This window comes from Pimephales promelas, chromosome 25 (genome assembly GCF_988280905.1).
Source record: "Pimephales promelas chromosome 25, fPimPro1.hap1.1, whole genome shotgun sequence".
Lineage (NCBI taxonomy): Eukaryota > Metazoa > Chordata > Actinopteri > Cypriniformes > Leuciscidae > Pimephales > Pimephales promelas.
The window spans coordinates 12578189-12601257 of NC_142793.1; the positions used below are offsets into that span (position 1 = coordinate 12578189).

General features: G+C 36.9%; 1 protein-coding gene across 2 annotated transcripts; it reads right to left on the minus strand.

Annotated features, from left to right (window-relative positions):
* Nucleotides 1-95: 95 nt before the first annotated feature.
* myo5ab (myosin VAb) lies at nucleotides 96-22202 on the minus strand. 2 transcript variants are annotated; one of them, XM_039666049.2, is made up of 40 exons: nucleotides 22013-22202; nucleotides 21418-21528; nucleotides 19056-19227; nucleotides 18275-18419; nucleotides 18031-18187; nucleotides 17820-17963; nucleotides 17187-17268; nucleotides 16916-17023; nucleotides 15920-16026; nucleotides 15517-15782; nucleotides 15359-15440; nucleotides 15124-15264; nucleotides 14907-15032; nucleotides 14745-14828; nucleotides 14286-14420; nucleotides 12855-12952; nucleotides 12691-12777; nucleotides 11480-11588; nucleotides 10302-10513; nucleotides 10058-10214; nucleotides 9328-9567; nucleotides 9038-9232; nucleotides 7944-8037; nucleotides 7541-7689; nucleotides 7280-7393; nucleotides 7063-7200; nucleotides 6883-6939; nucleotides 6565-6789; nucleotides 5586-5623; nucleotides 5399-5479; nucleotides 4912-5110; nucleotides 4735-4828; nucleotides 4391-4537; nucleotides 4050-4204; nucleotides 3817-3903; nucleotides 2497-2647; nucleotides 2130-2412; nucleotides 951-1125; nucleotides 780-860; nucleotides 96-690 (listed from the first exon to the last, which is right to left on the minus strand). In XM_039666049.2, the coding sequence occupies exons 1-40, from the start codon at nucleotides 22037-22039 to the stop codon at nucleotides 538-540; spliced, it is 5406 nt and encodes a 1801-aa protein (XP_039521983.2). In that variant the 5' UTR covers nucleotides 22040-22202; the 3' UTR covers nucleotides 96-537. The 2 variants fall into 2 exon arrangements, with proteins under 2 accessions (XP_039521983.2, XP_088984074.1); XM_089127948.1 differs by lacking the exons at nucleotides 17820-17963; nucleotides 18031-18187; nucleotides 18275-18419; ... (1 more) ...; nucleotides 21418-21528; nucleotides 22013-22202 and having other exon boundaries at nucleotides 16916-17019; nucleotides 17187-17248.
* Nucleotides 22203-23069: the final 867 nt, after the last annotated feature.

A 23069-nucleotide genomic window follows, 5' to 3' on the forward strand; every position in this document is an offset into this window, starting at 1 on the left:
CCTGATATTCAAAGTAATTTAAACTTGGGTTAGTTTGCAATTGCAATAATTGTCCAAGGTCAGTATAAAATGTCAAAGCAACAATCAACACTGTATGAACATATAAAATATATTTTTATAGCATTTGGTTTCATATCTCTCATGGCGATACTGATAACGTTTTTAGATCAAACTACTGCACATAAAAATATTTATAAAGACCAAGAAAAAAAGTGTCCCTGTCTCTTTTTAGCTTTACAGCAATATTTCATTATTTCAAACACTCAAAAGGCATCAGACATATTAGAGATGAACACAACTGTGGTCCTAAATATTACAAACCCATTTTAACCCCCAAAAGACATAGCTATAAGACAGCAAATACAGTGAAATGAGTTTAAAAATCATCTTTTAAGTGAAATCCTTAATAGTGATGCAAGAAGTGTGAACAATCATTCCAGAAAATGTGAGCAAATAAATACAACCCAAGGCTTTATTTCAAAATTGATTCTCCAGTCTCTGTACCGTAAGATCCGTGATGACATCACTGGTGTGTTTTTACACTCGCGTCAGGAAGCTCAGATTGAGGCTGCTGGGGATCTGGATGGTCTCGAGGGCCACAGATGAAGGGTTGAAGGGGAAAGTGACTGAGAAAATGATCTTAGCGTCCATCAGTAACTGAGAAGACTCCTTACGATCCTTCAATAAATTCTGTGGAGTGGAGGGAGAAGTATTTAACCATGAAAAATCAGACAGTATCAGCTTTAAAATACATTTAAAAACATTGAGAAATGACTCACCTGTACAGACTTTATGAATGATATAGACACTCTCTCCTCAAACTCATTCACTGGTGTGTACAAGCTGAGGATTTTCACAATCTGTCCCAGAGAAACAGACACAGCAAATCAGAACTAAACTCATGGCATCACTTGAAAGGCTCCATTCACCTCACACACACACACACACACCTGTTGGGTGGTGAGAGCCGTGCACATGGTGCAGATGGCGTCTGCGTCGTCCTGACTCTTCTTCTTGATCTGCAGAAGCTGAGCCGCCTGAATCAGAGGCTCCAGAGACTCACGAGCTCCACTGCCCTGAAGATCTTTATCCAGCAGCCACTCCTCCAGCTGACACACATTATACCTGTGTGAGGGGGGAAATAATAAAAATGCAAATATTTCAGATATTAAATAAATATATAAATAAACCAGAGAAATGCTGGTTTGCATTTTTTGAATTGTACATAAAATATTTTTTTGTACAATAAAACTACAATACACTGTAAAAAAAATATTGTTGGTTTAACTTAAAATTGTAAGGCGACCAGATTACTTAATTTTTTAAGTTCATTGAAATGGAAAAATTGAGTTAATACAAAGTAGGAGATTGATTTACCCACCAGAAACTCAAAATGTTATCTGAACTAAATAAATTATTTAAGTTGATTTGACAAAAGAAAAAAATATATAAATCAATTTTACAGTGTAGACAATAAAATTATAAACCAACTTAATTTTGAACAATTTAAATTGAGTTGGGCTAATTCAATTTGTCATTTTTAATTCTAAATATAAATGATTGAGTAGGTCAAACTCAATTTTGAAAAAAAAAACACGTTATAATTATGAATTATTGAGTTGGGCTGACTTAATTTTGGAAAATTTAAATTGACTTGGGCAAACTTGATTTAATTGAGCTGGACCAACTTAAATTTGGAAAATTTACATTCTAAATATTAATTATTGAGTTGGGCCAACTTACTTTTGGAAAATTTAAATTAAGTTGGGCTAACTCAATAATTAATATTTAGAATTTCAAAATTAATATTTAGAGTTGTTTTTATTTAGTTGTTTTTTAAACAAAACAAATGAATAAAGGTGCCATTATCTCATTTCTGCTCATCTGCTCATTTCATTCCAAATTGGAAATCAAATGATCGGATGATACATGGACCATACTTACTTTCAATATAAAGTTCTTTTTAAAAATAAAATAACAGCCAATGCAGGATAAAACTATATAACTGTGATATAAAACTACATGTCACTCAAGTGTAGAGCGTCATAGTTTTATATCACAGTCATAGAGTTTTTAGACACAGCAACGATACTAGGGCTATTAAGAGTTGAGGAACCACCAGTCAGTACCTGATCTGCAGGCCTTTACTCCAGGAGCACATGTCCTTGCGGAGCAGCAAGTTGTTTAGTGTGACGCAGCAGATGAGGTAGAACTGCTGTTTGATGACCTGTCGGACCAGCTCGGTGTCGTTGCCATGCTGGAGCAGCGTGTAATAGAAAACATCCAGCTGTTTCAAAATGGACTCCAGCGAGTGACAGCTGTCCTCGGGAAAACTGGACGTGCGCTTCCTCATTCCTGTGGGCTTCACACCCATCACTCCCTGAATGGTCTCCTGCTCCAACATGGCTGGTGCTGGGATGAGGAAAAGAGGGAATGATCGAGACGAGGATGTATAATAAATATTGAAAGCTTTATGATCAGAGCATGTGGAGTTACCAATCATGGGGTGAATGATGTTTTCTATGACCCTGATGAGCTGCTGGTAGATCTGGATGGCTAGATCGCTCAGAACCTGGCAATACTCAGACAGGTCAAAGTTTGACAGACAGTGTTCGTTTTGTCGAGGGGTGTTGTGCTTTGTGTAGCCCTAAAAAATGTCAGGAAAACATAAAAATATTCGGTCAGCATTCACATAGCAGTGAACAATTAAATATATTCAAAAGAGAAAACAAAAACCACATGTGAACGCACAGTTCCAAACTTTTACTCCTAATATTTGCAGCTAGCTTCAACAGAAAGCTAAATGGTTTTACAAAGCTTTTAGCTTAATCGATTTATACATTGTTTGGTTTAGAAAATGTGTCCTAAAAGTGAAAAACTAAAGTAAAACGTACAAGAAACAACACTACCAAACACAGAAATTGACAGCTAGTTAATTCCTACACAGCTAGAGTGTGATTAGCATGTTGCTATGTTAATTCTATTCTGAGAAGTCTAATATTTGTGTGTTTTTTGTGCTTTATTAGAGTTAAAGACAGAACTAGAGTCCCAGCTAAAATAATGGCAAGGTTCTCTCAAAGATGAACAAATATTCTTTTAGTAACATTAACTGAACATGTTCAAAGTTATCTAGTCTTTCATAATGTTCACAAAAATGTTAGCATCATACTGTACATCGTTTATGGAAAAAAATTCTGAAAGGTTTATATATACGTATATATATAATATATATATATAGAGTTCAGATGCAAAAGCCTCTAAGTGCCATTTGAAATTTTCTTCTAAAATAATCATTTTTATCAAGCTTGTATATTTAAGTTCAGTAATTTCACTTAAATGGCAATGAAGATTACCTATTAATTGTCATTTAAGTGAAATTACTGAACTTAAATATACAAGCTTGATAAAAATGATCATTTTAAAAGAAAATTTCAAATGGCATTTAGAGGCTTTTGCATCTGAACTCATATATATATATATATATATATATATATATATATATATATATATATACATGTATATATATATATATATATATATATATATTTATTATATAACTAATTAGAGTCAAAAGTAAAATTCCGATAATGTCTGCCAAATTATAAAATGGAATGTTCCCTTATTTATTTTTTAAGCTGCACTTTGTACGAACAGGGGACATTCAGAAATAACGTTTTCATAACTAAATCTAAATTTTCTGAAGGTCAGAAAAGATATTATTGCTGCTGCTGACATTTTGAAACAATCTTCAAGCCTAAAATGCTTTCTATGTAGACGGCACACTTGGATATGAAACACAGCCAGACATCATGCTACCTCTTCTCCGCTGTACTGCTTCAGACAATGTAAGAAGCGACAGGTGTTTGCCAACCAGAATGAAATGGTCTCAAAATCTTCCCGTTTCTGTGAAAACAGTCAGTTATTATTGAAAAGTTTCACAGCATCATTTATCATTTATTTTGTTCAATCAGGACAGTGTTTTTTCAAGTAAAGATGTTTCACGGTGATCTCCATGGATTAATATAATATTTTCTGTCTGCGAGTCTCACCTTCAGTACGCTCTTGATGGCGTTGATGGAGGAGTTCAGGAGGGTGGAGACCCGCTGGTCATCGTTGGCGTAGTCGGCGTGTCGCAGACACATGAAGAGAATATAAGCAGGCAGGCCTGGGATCAGATTCACAGCGACACCTCGCGGTTTGAGATCTGGTAGATTAATAACATAAATCAAAAAACAAAATTACTCTTTCCAATCGAAAAGAAAATACAGTCAAAGGCAAATAAATTAGGACTCCATTTGTCCTGCTTTCCTTTTATCTTTGCATTGATGAAGCAAAAAAAACATTTTTTTTAGTGTGTTGATATTCTACATGTTTACGTTGTTCATATCACCTGTGATGAGTATCTTGAACAGTTTGTTCTCGTCTTCTTTCCTGTACTCCAGCATGCCTTGGAAATCCCTCTCTTTTCGAACGATACTGACCGTGTGACCGCTCTCTCTGACCACGTTCTCTGGAGAGGACTGCTCGAAATGAACACCTGATGCCACCAAAAAAAACAACATTTCCACATAAAAATCATCCTAAAATGCTGCTCCAACAGTAATTCATGCTTAGGCACAATCTATCTACAAAACTAATTGCAATTTTTTAAGATGATAAAAAAACATCCTAATCAGTCCAATCTTTACTTATAGTATTGATATTATGAATTCAAAATAAAAAAAAAAATCTTACCCTCTGGCTCCCCAAACTTTTTCATATATATCTTCAGGCATTTCTTTAGTTTGCGGACCATTTTGTCCTGTTTTCCCGTCTGCTCTAAGAGGTCCTATAATTGACAGAAATCATTTTAATACAGAAGAATATTAATTGCCAGTACATGTATATGTGTTAGTGTGAGTGTATGCGCACCATGTTTTGTTGCGTGAGGCGACTGATCTCGTGCTGCAGGCTTGCTTGTACTCGAGCGTCGTGCGGAAGCTGCAAGCTTTCTGACATCATCTGCTGCTGCTGGCCAAGCTCCGCCTTTAACTGCAGAAGCTCCGCCCTCAAACCCTCCACCTCCTTCTCATGGGACTGTCCCTGTGTCTGCAACTGAGATGCCAGAATCCTGCAATGAAAGATGCATTTAAATATTACTTAAAAGGTATACACTCATTTTTTTTAATATTCACTGAAACGTTGTACCATTAAATTATGTTTCCATCAATAATCATCAAAAATATTGTTTTTTATGGTCATGCAGAGTTTATACAGTTTTCCTTAAATCGGGGCATTTAGCCCCTGTGTTTCCTCAATATAAAAAAAGCAACAAAAAATGACTTTCTTGATGGTGTGTAGAATGTAGCGTGTAATGAGAAAGATTAAGTCTTTGAATATTAAATCTATTTTATTTCACCTGTTAGTTTCCTTCAGGCTCTCATAAGCCATCCAGAGCTCTCCATCCTCATTCAGCTCATGAAGGTCCAAAGTCGGGGATCTGAGGGAGAAAGATTCATGAGTGACTTCCATTATAAGGAAACCTGCATGTGACAGTGTGAACATGGGGATTAATACAAATTTATGAAATATAAAAGCTGATTTACCTGCTTGAGTCACCTGAATCTTCTTCACTTCCCGTTTCCTGAAAAGAGAAAGTATTTACTAACCAGTTTTATTTTTCTATACACTCACTTAAAGGATTAGTAGGAACACACCATAACTAATGGCATTTAAACGATGCCCAATTGGCACTAAGGGGCCTAAAGTGTGCCAAGAAAACATCCCCCACACCATTACACCACCACCAGCCTGCACAGTGGTAACAAGGCATGATGGATCCATGATCTCATTCTGTTTACGCCAAATTCTGACTCTCAACAGAAATCGAGACTCATCAGACCAGGCAACATTTTTCCAGTCTTCAACTGTCCAATGTTGGTGAGCTCTTGCAAATTGTAGCCTCTTTTTCCTATTTGTAGTGGAGATGAGTGGTACCCGGTGGGGTCTTCTGCTGTTGTAGCCCATCCGCCTCAAGGTTGTGTGTGTTGTGGCTTCACAAATGCTTTGCTGGACACCTCGGTTGTAACGAGTGGTTATTTCAGTCAAAGTTGCTCTTCTATCAGCTTGAATCAGTCGGCCCATTCTCCTCTGACCTCTAGCATCAACAAGGCATTTTCGCCCACAGGACTGCCGCACACTGGATGTTTTTGCCTTTTCACACCATTCTTTGTTAACCCTAGAAATGGTTGTGCGTGAAAATCCCAGTAACTGAGCAGATTGTGAAACACTCAGACCAACAACCATGCCACGCTCAAAATTGCTTAAATCATCTTTCTTTCCCATTCTGACATTCAGTTTGGAGTTCAGGAGATTGTCTTGACCAGGACCACACCCCTAAATGCATTGAAGCACCTTCCATGTGATTGGTTGATTAGATAATTGCATTAATGAGTAATTGAATAGGTGTATTTCGATATAGGAGAGAAGGTGAAAAATGTATTTTAATCATCTCACATATTATCTCTATGATTTTCACATATGGAATCATGTGAAATGGCTGACAGAAAAAAGTCTGCACCCTACCTTATGTTTAAATGCCTCCTGATTGACCAGCTGAGATCGTAGAATAAGCACCTCCTCTTTTCGCACCTCCAGCTCTTCATTGGTAGAGTTAAGCTGCTCGAGGACCACGTTATATGCCTGACCTCCAGGGGATGCCACCTTTGACCCCTTCCCCTTACTGAGAGACTGACGGAGATCCTGCAGATCCTTCTTGAGCTTCTTATTGTCAGACTCCAGCTCCTGACGCTGAGAAAACCAGAACACACACTCGTATGTTTCTCAGAATGCATGAAAGAGAAACCAAGAGTTTATTTGGCAAGCCAAAGTGTGTTTTCATACCTTCAGAGCCTCGTAGTCTCTCTCAGCCCCTAATACTCTCTGGCAATCTTCCAGTTCCTTAAAATGCAGAGAAAGAGCATCCTTAACTTCATTTGTGTAATGTTTTCCATATGAATTTAATTTTTGGTTGATTGAAACTAAGATGAATTGGGCCATTCTGAAATATATAACACTATTTACTTTAGTTCGCTCCAGTTGTAGCTGCTCTTCTTTGGTGTCCATCTCACTCTGCAGCTCCATGTTCTCCTTCTCCAGTTCAGTGACTCTCCTCTGCAGCTTCATCAGGAGAGACACATCAGCTGCCGTCTGCACAGCGTCCTGACCCATCAAACACATCCATTATATTATATCATGACCTGAGAGGAACTCAAGAGCCATATAGCCGTTTGAAACTGACCTCTCTTTCTAGAGAGCTGACCTCTGACCCTGTGAGCACAGAGCTGTGGATGCTCTCTGATTGGCTGCTGCTGTAGCCAGAGTCGGCTCTGTAATGACCCAGTTTAGAGAGATCCTGTTTAGAAAGATTAGTGACAAAAATGGTTTATAATAATGATCAATATTGGATTCCTTTAACAGCAGTTTCAACTTACCAACAACTATATTATTTCATTTCTCCATTGTGATCTCATGTTTGTATAAGTAGCATGAAATATCTTACCAAAGCAGCCTCTATTTCTGATTTGAGATCAGCGTAGCGCTCCTCCAGTTTCAGGTATTCGGTCAGAAGGTTCTGGTAACGGAATCGCTCCTCGTTCAGCTGGGCTTGCACGTGCTCAGTGGACTCCGGTTGGGTTGACTCTGGAATTTCTGTTCAAGATAAAAGCAGAAGGAATGAAAAATGATTTGTCTATTAAATCACTTTCCTGTAATGTAAATCCACCTATTGTACATGGTTAACCATGACTGGTGCATCTCCTAACCTATTCTGTAGAGTAACTGCCATTAAGATGAATATGAATGCTAATGGTTCATTTTCTCCTCATATTATAGTCATTAAAACACGAAAGTAATAATAGTTGGAGCTTTCCTCCATCAAGCCGAAACAACATGAAGTCACTCACCTCTTATCTGCTTCTCCTGCTCCTGGATCACTCTGTTCATCTCTTCTTTCTCACTCTTCAGCAGTGTGTTCTTCTCATTGAGATCAGCAACCATCTGCAGATATCATATATGGCTAAGTATGCATAGTTTATTCAAATTATAATGTCCTTTTCTGAACTTTACAAGTGGTCTTCGAAATCCAGCGTTCAATATGTACCATGGAAATATTGTATTACAAGTATTTTTGGACATGTACCATTGCTATTCATTGAAATATCTTAAATACCATAGTATATGAACGTGATAATCATTCGATACCATTGTAGATCAGAGTCTCATGGTATCACACCATCTGATACCACGACTGTAATACCACAAAATGACCATATTTATGGACATGTCACACATTTACTGTTTAATAGTTTAGGTTCAGTTAGATTTATTTATTTATTTTTATTTTTTGAAAGTCTATTAAGCTTACCAATACTGCATATGCTTGTTAAAAAAAATACAGTAAAAACAGTAATATTACTATAATAGAAAAAAAAATCTTTTTTTATTGTAATATATCTTAAAATGTAATTTTACTTGTGATGCAAAGCTGAATTTATCACCATTACTTTAGTCATAGTTGTCACATGATCATTCAGAAATCATTTTAATGTGATGATTTACTCAAGAAACATTTATGTTGAAAACAGTTGAATATTTCTGTGGAAACTCTGATACAATAAAAACAGCATTTATTTGAACTAGAATTCATTTGTAACATTCTAAATGTCTTTATTGTCATATTTGATCAATTTAATGTTCCATTGCTGAATAAAATTATTAATTTCTTAAAGAAAACATAGTGAGCCCCAAACGTTTGAACAGTTGTGTGTAATATATATATATATATATATATATATATATATATATATATATATAAATTATACATATATATATATATATATGTGTATGTAAATATATATATATATATATATATATATATATATATATATATATATATTATACGTCATGGTTGATAAATGACAATATTAAAAATCTACTATTAAAATAGTATTTTGTTTATATAAATAACTCTTTTTTTCTTTTTTAACAAACATGTTACCTCTTTGTTCCTCTCTAGCTCCTGACGGACCAATTCCAGCTCCTCCTGTAACGATGTCACCAGGTCTCCTCGGTGACGGGCTTCCTCCTCCACCTCCTGAAGAGACTTGAGCTGTATGTGCAACTTCTCTATCTCAGCAGCGCTGTGGCTCTCTAGTCCACTCATTCGCTCAGAAAGCTCTCGGTTCTCCTTATGCTGAAGACACATGAGAAAACATTGCTAATAAAACATGGATTCCTCCTCAGATATCAGTGCAAATGTCCTGAGAATAAAACGACGGCGAAGGACACCTGCTCATCCAGTTTCCTCTGCAGCTGCATGATCTTGTTCTCCATGCCGACATTGAGCTTCTTGAAGTGCTCGACCGATCTAGCCTCGATCTTGAGTTTCTTGAGCTCTCGACGGGCCAGCATCCTGCGCACGCAACACTGCAGATACACCACGGCACGCTTGATGCGACGGAAACGCCAGCGGGCCAGGAATCCACGCACCCAGCGCTGGATCAGTAAAGCCTTGTGCTCAAACACCAGCTGTGAAACAAAACAAGAAGGTTTCATCCCCAATCCAACATGAAACGGCATTCACAGCCCGTTTTACTTCCGTAATGTAACATATTCCTGATTGAAACAGCAGAAAATGTAGGATGAACTTGATAGAGAGACTCCATGTCAACTTTTGTAAAGCAAAAAGACATTAGACCAACAGAAAACATTGATTTGAAACATTGATGGATTTCTTGCCTGGAAATCAAACTCACTATTGACATTGTTGAAGGAAAACTGGTAGATAATAAATTCAAAATGTTGTAAATATACTATTATTTATTCTGAAACAGAATCCCTGGTGCATGACATCATATCCTGATGCATACGTGTAATTATTTTGAGTCAGACCGCACCTTTCAATAAAAGAGAATTAGCAACTCTCTGTACTAAGAAATACCTGTTACTCATTCCTGAAAGCCGTTTTCTTTTTCCTCTTGCTATGCTACACCTCAAAAACATGTTATTGGCCTCGTACCCGTTTGTACTCCAGTCTGGCTGTGTATCCGCGCAGTAGCCTCTGAATGAGAACCGCTGCCGTTCTCTGTCGCAGAAACTCTCGTCTCGCTGCCCACATGCGTGTGTTTTTCTGAAAGATCACTGCGGCCCGCGTCCTCCTCAGGTTATTGCACAGGCTAATCGAGGGCAGATAAAACACACACTGTTGGTTTAGTCTACAACCAGCCAATGATAAGTGTACAAAATTTGTAAGCGTCCCCCACCATCGAGCTTGGTGTCCTCTGGTGTATCTCTGCAAGGTAATGGTCGCCTGGCGAATACGCAGGTATTTCTTGCGGGCCAGCCAGCAGCGGATTGTTTTCTGGATGTGGATGCAAGCCGTACGGAGTTTGTCCGCCCTCAGCTTTTCCAGGTAAGCCACCTGTCCGGCCCGGAAGAAAATCTTTGTTTTTCCGAACTGGTATTTATCTTTGTTCTGTAGAAAGGGAAAGGAGTAACATTAGGCTTTTTAGTGGATAATACACATGCTTTTGGGGTGAGAGACCCCAACTGTGAGACCAATGTGTCCCTGAGCAAGACACTTAACCCCTAGTTGCCCAATTGTAAGTCGATTTGAATAAAAGCGTCAGCTAAAATGAATAAATGTTTTCAGAATTGTCCTTTTCCTGGTTTTAGATGGGTTTTTGGGCACTTTTTGGATGGGAGATCATCTTAAAGGAACACTCCGATTTTTTGGGACTTTAGCTTATTCACTGTATTCCCCAGAGTTAGATAAGTCCATACATACCTTTTTCATCTCTGTGCGAGCTGTAACTCTGTCTGACGCACCCACCGCTAGCCTAGCTTAGAATAAAGATTGGATGTAAATGGCTACAGCTAGCATACTAATCCTAATAAGTGACAAAATAACGCAAAAAAAAAATAAATCCTATTTACATGTTGTGATTTGTCTAGTATAGACAGATATCTTTTAACCATATAAATATTGGGCACTATATTATCAGAAGGCAGCACTGCTACTTGGGCGAAGTGATAACCGCAGCACCTGAGACGCTCCGTAGCAGTGCTTCGTCATCTGAGAATATAGTGCCCAATATTTATACGGTTAAAGGATATCTGTCTCATATTACCTTGTTATTTATACACTCTGTGACTATACAAATCACAACATGTAAATAGGAAAATTATTGCATTGTTTTGTCTTATTGGGATTATGCTAGCTGTAGCCATTTACGTACAGTCTTTATGCTAAGCTAGGCTAGCGGTGGGTGCGTCAGATAGAGTTACAGCACGCTCAGAGATGAAAAAGGTATGTATGGACTTAAAAAGTCGGAGTGTTCCTTTAAACCAGCTTAGACCATCTTAAACCAGCCAAATTGGGGTTTTTAACATCATATGTGCTCTTTGTATAAAGAAAGAAATAAGAATGCTAGTGTAATACCTCCACAAGCCGTTCTAGGACGTTTTGGCAGGTCAGCTTCCAGTCTGAGAGGATATCTTTCTTTCTCATTAGAACACGATAGCGATTGAAGAACTCTTGATAAGTCCACCTGACCAAAAGGAGTTAAAGCAGCATTAAAACATAAACACAGATCAGTGAAGGCATTAGAATATTTAAAGCTGGGTTTGTAGAATTACAGTTTATGTCAATCTAAAGCAGTTTTAAACTTAAACACAATAATTTTTTTACTATTAGTTCACCATTTCAAAAACCTTCAAGAGTTAGTCACATCTGATTGGTTCCCTTGAGTTAATCACAGCAAATCAGTTTCCAAGTAATTAATAAGAAGGGTAACACTTTACTTGAAAGGGTGTTCATAAGACTGACATGACACCTTCATAACCATGACATGACATATGTCGTGAATATGAAGTAGGGTTTATGCAGGTTTATGGCAAGTGTCTTTCGCTCCATAATGACATTTTGATGCAAATATGACATTGTTTAAGATGTCTTTATTATGACAGCTTGACAAACCATAACTTCATAACTTGTCAGTGTCTTTGTCATGACAACTTGACATTAAATTAAGTTAAACTGTCATGTGGTTGGCTTTGACATTAGCTGTCATGAGGCATTATAACTGTGTCATGAATATCTTTCGTGACCTCAACTACAGAGGTACTAATTGAATTTGTCATTAAAAAGTTATAATGGCTTCATGACAGCCAATGTCAAAACCAACCACCTGACAGTTTAATAATGTTAACCAATAAAGCTAGGTGGTTTCTTAAGTTTGATAATTCATCTGCTATGTCATGTTTATGACAGGTTGTGTTGTCTTAGTAATGTCAAGTTGACATGACAAAGACAATGACAGGTTATGATGTTCATAACCAAGACATCTCAAACAATGTCATATTTGCAATAAAAATGTCATAACTGAGCGAATTACACCTAATGACAGTTGTCACAAACATGCATAAAACTTCCGTCATATTCATAACATATGTCATGTCATGGTTATAGTGTGTCATGTTAGTCTTATGCACACCCCTTCAAGTAAAGTGTTACCTGTGAGGCTAAACTTCACATACTGTGAACTTGTCCCTCAAATCTGATAGGTTGATTTGAATGCTGATCCAGGAACATGTTGTACTTGGTGAAATCCTGTTTACCCTAGTAAGACATGTCAGTGATTGAGTTAGCACCTGGAAGGGAAGCCTTTGGCTGAGATACGAATGGTCTCGAGGACTCCACACGCTCTGAGCTGCTGGACGGCTCGATGAGGGTCCAGTCTAGAGACAGAAAGAGAAGAAACTACAGTGACCCGTATTACATAATGGTGGATTATCTCTGAACTCATCTTACTGACATGAAGGGGGCTTTAAGGTCATTTGGCTTGATGCAGCGCACGTAGTGTGGGGTGGTGGCATTCAGCGTGTCCATGAGCAGGTGCAGAGAGTTCCGGAACTGAAGACATCAAACAAATGACAATTATTTTCGAAGGGTGGATAAGATCTGTTCCAATAGAGCATAACAGTGTGTTTTCAACAGCCTTGGTTCTGGAAGTCATTTTCCCAAAGGCACTTTTATAGAAATCTTTTATAAAACAATGAACTGCAACAATACTTTTACTGAGAAACAATACTTTCAAAAGTTATGAGTCTTTACTATTTTTATGCTTTTGAAAGAAGTCACTTATGCTCTCCAAAGCTGTATTTATTTGATCAAGAATACAGTAAACACAGTATAATATTGTGAAATATTTGAATATATTTTAAAATGTAATTTATTCCTGTGAAACAAAGCTAAAGTTTTAGCATCATTACTCTAGTCTTCAGTATCACAAGATCCTTCAGAAATATTTTAGAACTCTTAAAAAAAAAAAGTAAAAAAAAAAAAAAACAGCATGTGTGAGCAAAAGGTTTTACTGTCACTTTTGATAGTTTATCCCAAAATTAAAATTCTGTCAGCATTTACTCACCCTCAAATTGTTCCAAACCTGTATAGACCATTTTGCTAGATGTAAACAACACTGGCCCAGAAACACTTCCCGTTTCAGTTTGTAACTGTTTTCTTTATTTCACATGTAAAGAAAACGTCTTAAAGATGTTGTTTAACTTTTTGATTCAGTTTTAAATGTTCTGTTGGTTGTATTTCATCCCAGCTTTTGTGTAGTGTTAAAAAACTGAAACAGGAAGTGCTTCTGGACCAGTGTTGTTTACATCAAATACAAAAATGGTCTATAAATGTCTTTGTTCTGCTGAATGCAAAGGAAGACATTTTGAAGAATGTTAGTATCCAAACAGTTGCTGGTCCCCATTAACTTTCATAGTATTTTTGTCATACTATGGAAGTCAATGGTGCCCATCAACTGTTTGGATACTAACATTCTTCAAAATGTCTTCCTTTGCATTCAGCAGAACAAGGACATTTATACAGGTTAATATAAATTTAATTTTTTTGGTGAACTAATCTTTTAATGAATCTTTGCTGAATAAAAATATGAAAAAAATAATAATAATCATACTTACCCCAAACAAAAGTAGGGTAAAATACTGTATATCTAATTGAATTAATAAAATCTAAAAAATGCTGGGTTGTTTTAACCCAATTTTGGGTCAAATGCGGACAAACCCAAACTTTGGCTTAAAAATGTAATTAAAAAATGTAACTATGGCTGGGTTTGTCCATATTTGACCCAAAGTTGGGGTGAAACAACCCAGCATTTTTTTTTGAGTGTATTGAATGACGCCTTAATGAATAACAGTGACGGATCATGGCTTTGTTGGTCAACTCTAACCTGCAGTCCAACCGATTTCTTATGCTCCCTAAAAGACTGAGTGGACCGTCCAATCTTTGCTCGACCAGATGTTGCTGTGGTGCTCTGAGCTGCAGGCGTTTCCTCATCCTGGAAGAGCTCGACCAGCAAGGCAAACTGTGAAGAAACCAGAGAGCCTCAATAACAAAGATCGATATGCATAACACCTTACCTGTGACAATTACACTCTATATCAATGGCGTATTTGCATTTAACACTCTTAAATCACCCTCCAGTTGAGAGCCAGAATCTAGGAATCCAGAAATGGTGTTTATGAACCGAACAGCAGGTGGCGACACTCCTCCAAAGCCACGTTGAATCATAACTATTTTTAAGTGACTGAATAACATTTCGCAAGCAGAAACATGTTCCCGTGGAGCATTAGAAGCTGAATTTCTCTGGCAGAAAAGTGCTTAGTGAGTTATGTTGAGGTAAACACACCTTGCTAGCCTTCAGCACATTAATTTGTTCTTCATTGACTGTGTCTTTATTTTTCTCCAAAAATCCATCACACTGGTATTCAACCTAAAAATGATATAGCGAGAGATAAAATAAGATAGACTCATAGGAACACATAATAGCTGCATATTTGTCTTCATGTACCTTGTCTGCAAAGTGCAGTATGATGAAAGCGGTGTTAGACATGCGCGGCTTCTCAAAGTGAGAGCTTTTCTTTAGGTGAGTGTTGTACAGCTTTTGCGCCCACGAATCATCTGAACCTTTTGGCATCTGGATGCATCAAATGAAGGAATTTGAGAAGTTCATCACAAAAAAATCCAATGATAATATATAACAATTGTGGTTTAATGATGTTTTTTACAGTGCATTCTTCATCTAGAAGGTCCAGCAAGCCCATCTTGGCCTCGATCAGGTTGATGCAGGGCTGGTTGTCGTAGAAATCGATGAGCGTCCATGGTATCTGCTCCTTCATGTACTCCTCCTGCTCCAGTTTGAACACGTGCTGGAGGGGAAATGCTTTCTGTGAGTCGTGATGTGCTTGGACACGATTATTTCGTGAATGCGGGAGCAGCTGACGCATGTTTGAAAATGCTGACCATGTTAAACTGCTGCTGGAGCTTCTCATTGGCGTAATTGATGCAGAACTGCTCGAAGCTGTTCACCTCGAACGTCTCAAACCTGGGTTCAATAAAAATACAGTTCAAGGAAAACTATGTTGTATCATCAATAAAGTATGAAGAAGCAGCTCACCCACCCATAGATGTCTAGGACGCCGATGAACGAGTGCGGTTTGGAGGAAGTGCTCAGGGATTTGTTGACCTGGCCGACGATCCAGGAGAAGAGCTTGGCGTAAATATGTTTCGCGAGAGCGTCGCAGCCGTTCACGGCCTCCAAGCGGGTGACAGGCTTGTTTAGGGTTTCTGTGGCGGTCTTGAGTTTTTTATGGCACAACCAGTGAGCCATGGACTCGGACGAAACCTCAGTGAGGTCACAAAACACCGCCAGGTGGCCGTTTTCATCCTGGACACAATGCAAAAATGCACAATGCGTGAATATGCATTTGCATTTAATCATTAGGCAGATGCTTTTGTCCAAAGCCACTTTGCAAAATGTGAATTAAAGCAATCATTTATTTGTGCATTCACACTGCGACTCACAGAGATGCCGCTGCTAGAAGATCCTCTCTCCTTCACTTCCACATTTCCCAGATGGAGAATGGCTGACAGGATTTGGAACAGACCCATTTGCTGTGCCTCAGTAATTCCTGGAATCAGCAGATACTGGCATGTTTGTGGTTGAATGACTAAACTAAGAACCATTAAACAGGCTCATATCATGAGGAATCTAATTGTCTTTTTGATCTTTTTTAGGTAAAAGAGCTTTATGTACTATGAAAACATACTGTAATTTTCTCCCTAGTCCAAAAAGACTAAACTAAGCTGCAAAATGGCGTATAATGAACATTCTAAATGTTTATACTAATGCCTATTGGGTCTTCAGAAACCTGACCGTTTAATTAAAAATAATAATAATAATTAATACATTTATTAAAAAAAAATATATATATATATATATATATAAATAATTATATAATTTATATATATAATGTATTATATATATATATAAATATATATATATATAAATACAAAAAATAAAAATAAAAAAGAATAAACTAAAATAAGTAAAAAATAACTAAATTATTATTTATTTATTTATTTTTTACTTATTTTAGTTTATTCTTTTTTTTATTATTTATATATATATATATAAATGATTATTAATTTATTTTTTTACTTATTTTAGTTTATTCTTTTTTATTTTTTGTATTTATATATATATATATATATATATAAATATAATAAATATATATATAAATATAATAAATATATATATTTATTTATATATATATATATATATAAATTAAAATAAAAAAGAATAAACTAAAATAAGTAAAAAATAAATAAATAATCATTTATATATATATATATATATATATATATATATATATATATATAAAATTATGTAAAACATTTAAATAAAAGATGTGATCCTGTTTATCATTTTAATAGTAAGTAAAAACAATAAAAAGGGAGACATATGGGATCCTGATGTACAAAACACCATATGGCATATGGAAGGTAAAATATTGTTACCCAGCAGTGAAAAGGCTTTCCTTGTGGCCTGCATCTCCTTCAGGTCATTCACTCCCTCGATGACGGGACTTCTGCCTTGGTTAGTGTAGGGAAAGTCATCAGCGCTACCTTAAGAGAAAGACTGGTTACTGAGGGGAAGTGATGAACAGATCAAAAGATTAACTTTCACACTACAAAATATCAGCTGTCGGTTGACTTAAATGCTACATAGCCATTTATGCTTAACTTAACTGTTATATATAAACACACTCCAGAATGGGTATCACATTACCTAACTTTAGCGGTTCAAACTCAGGTAAATGGGCGCAGGCACAAAGCTGATAGAAGATGTGATAGTTTCTCTCCTCACTCGCCTAAAACAGGAAACAGAAACTGATCAATTTCCCACGTAAATACATTAAACATATGTTAATTTGGTATATATCATATTCATTTGATATTAAAGTGGCTCTATTATGCCATTTTTAGGGTTTTTAATAGTGTTTTGGATACTCCTGCAAAAGGTTTACATGCATCCAAGATAAAAGAAATCTACAGTGTCTGAAAGGACTCGATCACGGATTCAATCTCTCTAAACCCCTCCATTCACAGTCTACACTCTGATTGGTCAGATGGCCCAGTCCGTTGTGATTGGCCAAAAGCTTACAGTACACTGCGTGTGGGAAACTAAACGACCTTAAGCATATCTGAACTTCAGCTCTGGATGTTCCTCAGCACTTGTGGACAGTGATATGAACAGTAATGATGCAGTCAGTTTTATCATATCAATTCAACCTTGAGTCCTTTGAAAGTGCAACAAAATGGATTCGACTAAGCTTTATATTACTGAAATGACTGATGAGTTATGGGTCATTCAAACGCTTTAAATCAGTATATAGTATAGGCGAATGAATATAAAACTAACCTGGAACACAACTCGAGACTTCTCCAGAAGGTACGTCCTCATGTTGGCTCCTATGATGTTGTGCTTTCTGTCAAATCCGATCTCAATGTACTTCCCAAAGCGACTACTGTTGTCGTTTCTCGTCGTCTTGGCGTTTCCTATAGCCTACACACAGATATGACACAGTTTCTTGGAATATATCTGTTTGGTTTTTACAGTTTTACAGTCATACCTCCATGATAGGACTGGACGCCAGCACTTTTTTCTCCACGCTGGACTCATCAGAGGATCCACTGACTGTAGCGAAGTAACGCATGGCGTATTTGGCAGAGACGGTCTTCCCTGCACCAGATTCTCCACTCACGATGATGGATTGATTCTTCTCGTCTCTTACAGGAGGACGTGGAGGAGAGATAGCATTGTCACTGCCTATATGGACTATGCTATTTCTATTGCAATAAGGTGTGCACACATACCTGGCCATCTGTTTGTAGGCCTCTTCTGATACAGCGAAGATGTGAGGGTCCATATCACCCATGTTCTGCCCACTGTACGCATTGATGATGTCTGATCCATAGATCGGAAGACTTTCATATGGATTGATGGCAACCAGGATGATCCCTGTTATAATTTAAAAAACAAATAATTTGTTGAAGGTCAGACTGAATTGTAATGCTTTTTTTGTAAAACTCTTTTTTTTTTTACTTTGCATACTGTATGTAAAACAGTCTAATCTACTGTAAGAACAGGAGTCCATAACTCAAAGTCTAATGAGCTGTGCGGTGTATATGACAAGTCATGTTTTATGGTTCATATTCACTAGTAATATCTGCTGCTCATGGAAGTTCCAAAGTCTACAGGTCATTTAAACAACACGCAAAATATTTCTTTAGATTTAATTACATAAATATACTAAGAAATCTATTTTTTTTTAAATGTGAAACTATCAGACAATATATTGAACAGACCATCCAATTCAGTAGGAAAGTCTGAATTTAATATATGAAGAGTTCAGATGCAAAAGCCTCTAAATGCCATTTGAAATTTTCTTCTTTAATGATGATTTTTTATCAAACTTGTATATTTAAGTTCAGTAATTTTGTTATTTAAGTGAAATTAATGAACTTAAATATACAAGTTTGATAAAAATCATCATTAAAGAAGAAAATTTCAAATGGCATTTAGAGGCTTTTGCATCTGAACTCTTCATATCCAGAAAGCGATGTCATGGGCAGGTGAGGTGTCGTTCTTCATTACCGCAGTAGGTGTAGATAAGCTTGGACTCTGTGAATCGGACCCGCAGGTTGAGCAGCACGGCCGGTTCATGGAGGTAACTGAGAGCCGTGAGGTCGTTCTCGCCCACCAGGATGTCCGGGTTACGAAGATGAGGCAGAACGCCACTCTTCGGGTCCAGCTTGTACTCGCACTCCTATGAAAAGATTCTACAAATCAGCCGAAGCTCATCAGGAGAACTATAAATGCTCTTAAAATGACATATATTTCCTTTCAGGGGTGAAAAAAGTACCTGAAAACCATAGTTGGGTAAATGTACAGCAAAAATGACAAGTTACAAGTCACCAATTCCAATACCACTCAAATAAAAGTGTTAGATGATCTGAATTTAACAGTACTAAAGTATTTTACTCTTACTGTAATAAGGCTCAAAGAAGCACCTAACAGACATGCTAGTGAAAAACAAGAAACACGTGTTTTCTAAAGTCGAAGTAAAACTGAACATCTCAATATCGCACTAAATCAAGGTCGACACAACAGCCTCTTAGACGTCAACAAACACTCAAGCCTCAGTTACGCTCAAGTGCTCTAAAAGGGTTTTAGTAAACCAATATCCATCAGAAAGGTCTCTTGAATACACTGGATAAGTAAAATAATGTTAAACTGTTCAAAGGGCTTTAAATGATTTCAGACGATGAATAAGGGTCTTATCAAGCGAAACGATCACTCATTTAAGAAAAAAAATAACAAGGTTTAAGTTTTATAAGCTCAAATGCTCGCCTTATTCTGTTCTGTGATGCGCGTTCGACATCCTCCTGTTCAAACTCTTTTATCAAAATAAACGAATCTTTTTTTCATGTCATATGGTTCATTTGACTCTGGAAAAGATTCGTTCATTTTGATGAACGAGTTCGAACAGGAGAGTCACACAGAACAGAGCAAGGCGAGCATTTGAGCTTATAAAACTTAAACTTTGTTATTTTTTTTTATATGAGTAATTGTTTCGCTTGATAAGACCCTTATTCATCGTCTGGAATCGTTTAAAGCCCTTTGAACAGTTTGCAGTTTGCACTGAAACTGTCTTTTGGACCTTGAACTGTTTGGTTCCCATTGAAGTCCATTATATGGAAAAAATCCTGGAATGTTTTCATCAAAAACCTTAATTTCTTTTCGACTGAAGAAAGAATGACATGGACATCTTGGATGACATGGGGTAAGTAAATTATCAGCAAAAGTTTTTTTTAAAAGTAAACAACTCCTTTAAGTAAAACGAAATAGTTAAAGCCTACTTGCATAGGACTGGTTTCAATTGTAGCCATGTCCTCTTCTCATAAAATGAAACACTTGCAATTCAACAACTAACCTGCAAACGCACTCACATTCGCATAAAGTAGCATTGTTGACAAGTTTGGGTGTGTAAGGGCAAAAACGGCAAAAATGTAGTACCTTCAATGCCCTATAGATGGCGATATATCACTTTTGTAGTGAAAATAAACAGCTTCAGAAAAAGTTAGTTGCCACGCAAAATGTAACAATTACATTACTCATCACAAATCTAATGGGTTAAAGAGTACATATTCAAAAATGTAGTCAAGTATAGAGTAAGAGTTGCTAATATATTTGATAGTCAAACTGCTAAGTAGCTAAAAAGATCAAATTAACTAATTACTTCCACTGTACATGCATTGCTGTGAATGCGATAGTTTTATTATTTTCGTCATAATCCTCAGCATAGTTGTCAGTAGAGCGAAGTCTTTAATTAAACTGAAGTTCATCAGGTCATCTTGTACACACATGTAGCTTAAACAGCAGGATAAAACATGCAAAAGCTTTTGCTATCAGTGTCACACTTACAGACACGAGATACATTTTACCTCAGGAAAACCACAAGCTAAGCTTCACAGACCATTTTCTTTGGCCTAGTAGTGACTAACGTTACCAGCTGCCACCAGTGAAACAAATTGTGGGAACAGCAATGGGTGTAGTTACTGAAATATGCTAGAATTGGGACTCCACACCCATTATTTTCCACACAGCGTCCTGTTCACCACCAGTCTGACTCTTTGCCTCCAACTTGACTCAATGCTGACTCAAGCAGCCCTAAACCACCTGATCTGGTCTAATTTGTATACTTTCCCTTCATAATACCCATGTTGGATGGGTAAACAAGATCAAAACAGGGTTTCTCTACCATCAGATGAAGAACAGGGTGCATGTGGAAAACTTTTTAAAGACCAAGGCCTGGTTTCACTGACAAAGCTTAGATTGAACCATTTTTAAAAATGTCATAATTAATATTTTAAGAAATATCAGTGCAAATTGCTTTCAGTTAAAACAGACTTCAGCCTTGTCTGTGAAAGCAGGGGTCAGTGTTTGATGCTCTCACCGTCTCATCCTCGAGCCGCAGATGTAGCTCGGTGTCTCCGGGCCTGTAGTCTCTGGTCAGCTCTGCTGATCTCCACACCTCGGTGGTGTCTGGGATCCAGACTCGAGCAAACTGCAGGAGGTGGACACACCAAGTTAGTTTGAATAACAGTATTTATTTCATGCAATTCAAAGCAGATTCATCTTTTCAACTTCAATCAAGCATATCATTGTTTTATCAATGCATGCATTCATATTTAAAACAAGAAATGCAATTTTAAATGTTGTAAAATCGACTGATTTATCTCAAATTAGAGCGGCAACTCAGATTTATATATTATTTTTAATTTACTGATTGCATTAATATTTTTATGAAAATAAATATTTCAAACAATGAAATATAAATTGATATATTTTTCAGAGTTTGTTTTGGATACAAATCTAAATAATGTTTTACAATAAATTAAAAAAGAATAATAAATTCCAGTAAGCCAATTTAAAGTTCCCACAAACCAGGAAAAGTGCTGTATGACAAACTGTCTAACTTAGGTGATAAAACTTCTACCATGTTTCCATTACTCATTTGTGAAATTAGCGGGGTTTATTTAAACTCATACCTTCGAGTAAAGCTCCGGCGCTGCCATTGAGCTCCGCCTGAAGACCCGTTACTCCAGAAACATCACAACTCTCTGCGTCTGCTGCTACACTTTAGAAAAAGACATTGAGAAACGCCAAAGTTTATGCAATCTTTTGGCTAGTGGTGTGGAAGAAGTGTGACAGCCGCCGGGGAAATACATTGAGTGGCACAGTTTAATAACTAACAGCTGTTCTTATGGGTCATGATGATGGCTAGTTCCACCAGGGGGCGATTGGCGGCTCACAGAGCTGCATTCAAATCTCATGGGGTTTGTCACATTGGAAATGTGTAATCTTTTCATTATATTAATTCTGATTATACAAATACATGGCATACAAATGAAAACTTTTATTAAACAAATAATAATAACAAATCACCTTATAATCACAATTCACTATAATTGGTCCACCCTGACACCGCTGAGAAAAGTAACATATACCACTTGACAAAGCCATGAGTTATTTGTCAGAATAACGACGCTGAAAAAAATAAATCTAAATATATTATAAAATATTACAACCTAATGCAATATTGTGTATTATTAAGTAAAATATAATGTATACTTAGCACATGTAACCAATTAGAACGAGCTTCCGGTGAGCCAAACCACGCCCATTTCATATTCAACGTATTCTTGCCCTATGGTTCTTCTTGTTCTATTTCTGTGTGACAATCATCCTAGCCCTTTGCCGGTGAACGAGCTTTTGCTGACTATGGGAAGAAGCCATTCTTCTTCCTTTGATATTTGTTTTTTTTTTCCAATACTTTTGTACAGCATGAGCATACTTCCCTTTTCTGTTTTATTTTACACGTTGTGACCATAGTTGTGTGATCCGTAAAAAAAAAAAAAGTCGCCGTGGCAATGACCGACGTGAAAACAGTGCCGCCCTGTGGTGCTTATGAGTTACTGCACCTCGCTCAGGAATATTATATGCATACTTCAAACGAGAGGTGGTTATTTGTATATATCGATGTCTTCTCGACTCTTATGCTACTAGAAACTCTATGTTCATCATCTAGGCTTTGACAATATAATC